Below are 1085 nucleotides of genomic sequence, written 5' to 3' on the forward strand. Positions count from 1 at the left end.
CCGGCTGCCGGTCCACCGGTAAAACACTTCCCTCACTTAAAATTCCCATACACCAGGTGTGTCCTGCCGGTGAGCCGGCTGCCGGCCTACCGGCAGAACACCACTCCCTCTCAAAAATCAACTTCGCAGCTTCAATGCATGAGTGTCTTGCCGGTGAGCCGGCTGCCGGCCTACCGGCAAAACACTCCTCTTCACCAATTTTCAAAATCTTGCAAGTCTTCAGGTGTGTCATGCCGGTGAGCCGGCTGCCGGCCTACCGGCATGACACTCTTTTTCAGCATCAATTCATCGTATTTTTACTTTGCCAGGTGTGTCTTGCCGGTGGGCCGGCTGCCGGCCTGCCGGCAAAACACACCATTACTTCAATTTTTCAGCAAATAAGTTTGGCCTCGCTACCGGTGGACCAACCGGCTGCCGGTCCACCGGTAAAACACAACACACAGCCATTTTTTCGTTGTTTTCTTCCAATCAGCTCAATTTTTCTTTAACTCGGGATTCGAGCTTTTTCATTGACCCCGGGATTCTTGTTTTCCACAACTACTCCGACGCATGATGTCGGGATTTCGGGTCAACGAAAATAATGCTTGTTTTCTTCAAAAGTGACCTCCGTCACCAATCCAAATAGACAAAGTACGATTCCAAATCTCTCATTATCTACCTAACATGCATGCTATATACAAATGGTGATTCTTGAGGAACTCCACCAAACCAAATCACTTTCAAGAGTTTCAATTTGCCCTCTCCTCGGGGAGGGGTTCCCCGAGGTAGAGCACTTCAATAGGACCTTTGTTATCACCGTCATAGTAGCGCTTGATTCTTTGACCATTGACCCTAAAAGTTCCTCCTTCTTCACTCCAAAGCTCGAAAGCACCATAAGGAAATATCTTCATCACTTTAAAGGGTCCCGACCATCTTGATTTGAGCTTTCCCGGAAACACCTTGATCTTGGAGTTAAAAAGGAGAACAAGGTCCCCAACACTTATCTCTTTCTTCATGATTTTCCCATCATGCCATTTTTTCGTTTGGTCCTTGTAAATTTTGGAGCTCTCATAAGCCTCCAACCTCAATTCCTCAAGCTCATTCAT

The 1085-nt window shown here is 47.2% G+C and overlaps 1 protein-coding gene across 1 annotated transcript; it reads right to left on the minus strand.

Moving 5' to 3' along the window:
* Positions 1-728: 728 nt before the first annotated feature.
* LOC141649589 (uncharacterized) lies at positions 729-1085 on the minus strand. The gene has a single exon (XM_074458275.1). The coding sequence runs from the start codon at positions 1083-1085 to the stop codon at positions 729-731; it is 357 nt and encodes a 118-aa protein (XP_074314376.1).

The sequence above is a fragment of the Silene latifolia genome, chromosome 3 (genome assembly GCF_048544455.1).
Source record: "Silene latifolia isolate original U9 population chromosome 3, ASM4854445v1, whole genome shotgun sequence".
NCBI classification, from domain to species: domain Eukaryota; kingdom Viridiplantae; phylum Streptophyta; class Magnoliopsida; order Caryophyllales; family Caryophyllaceae; genus Silene; species Silene latifolia.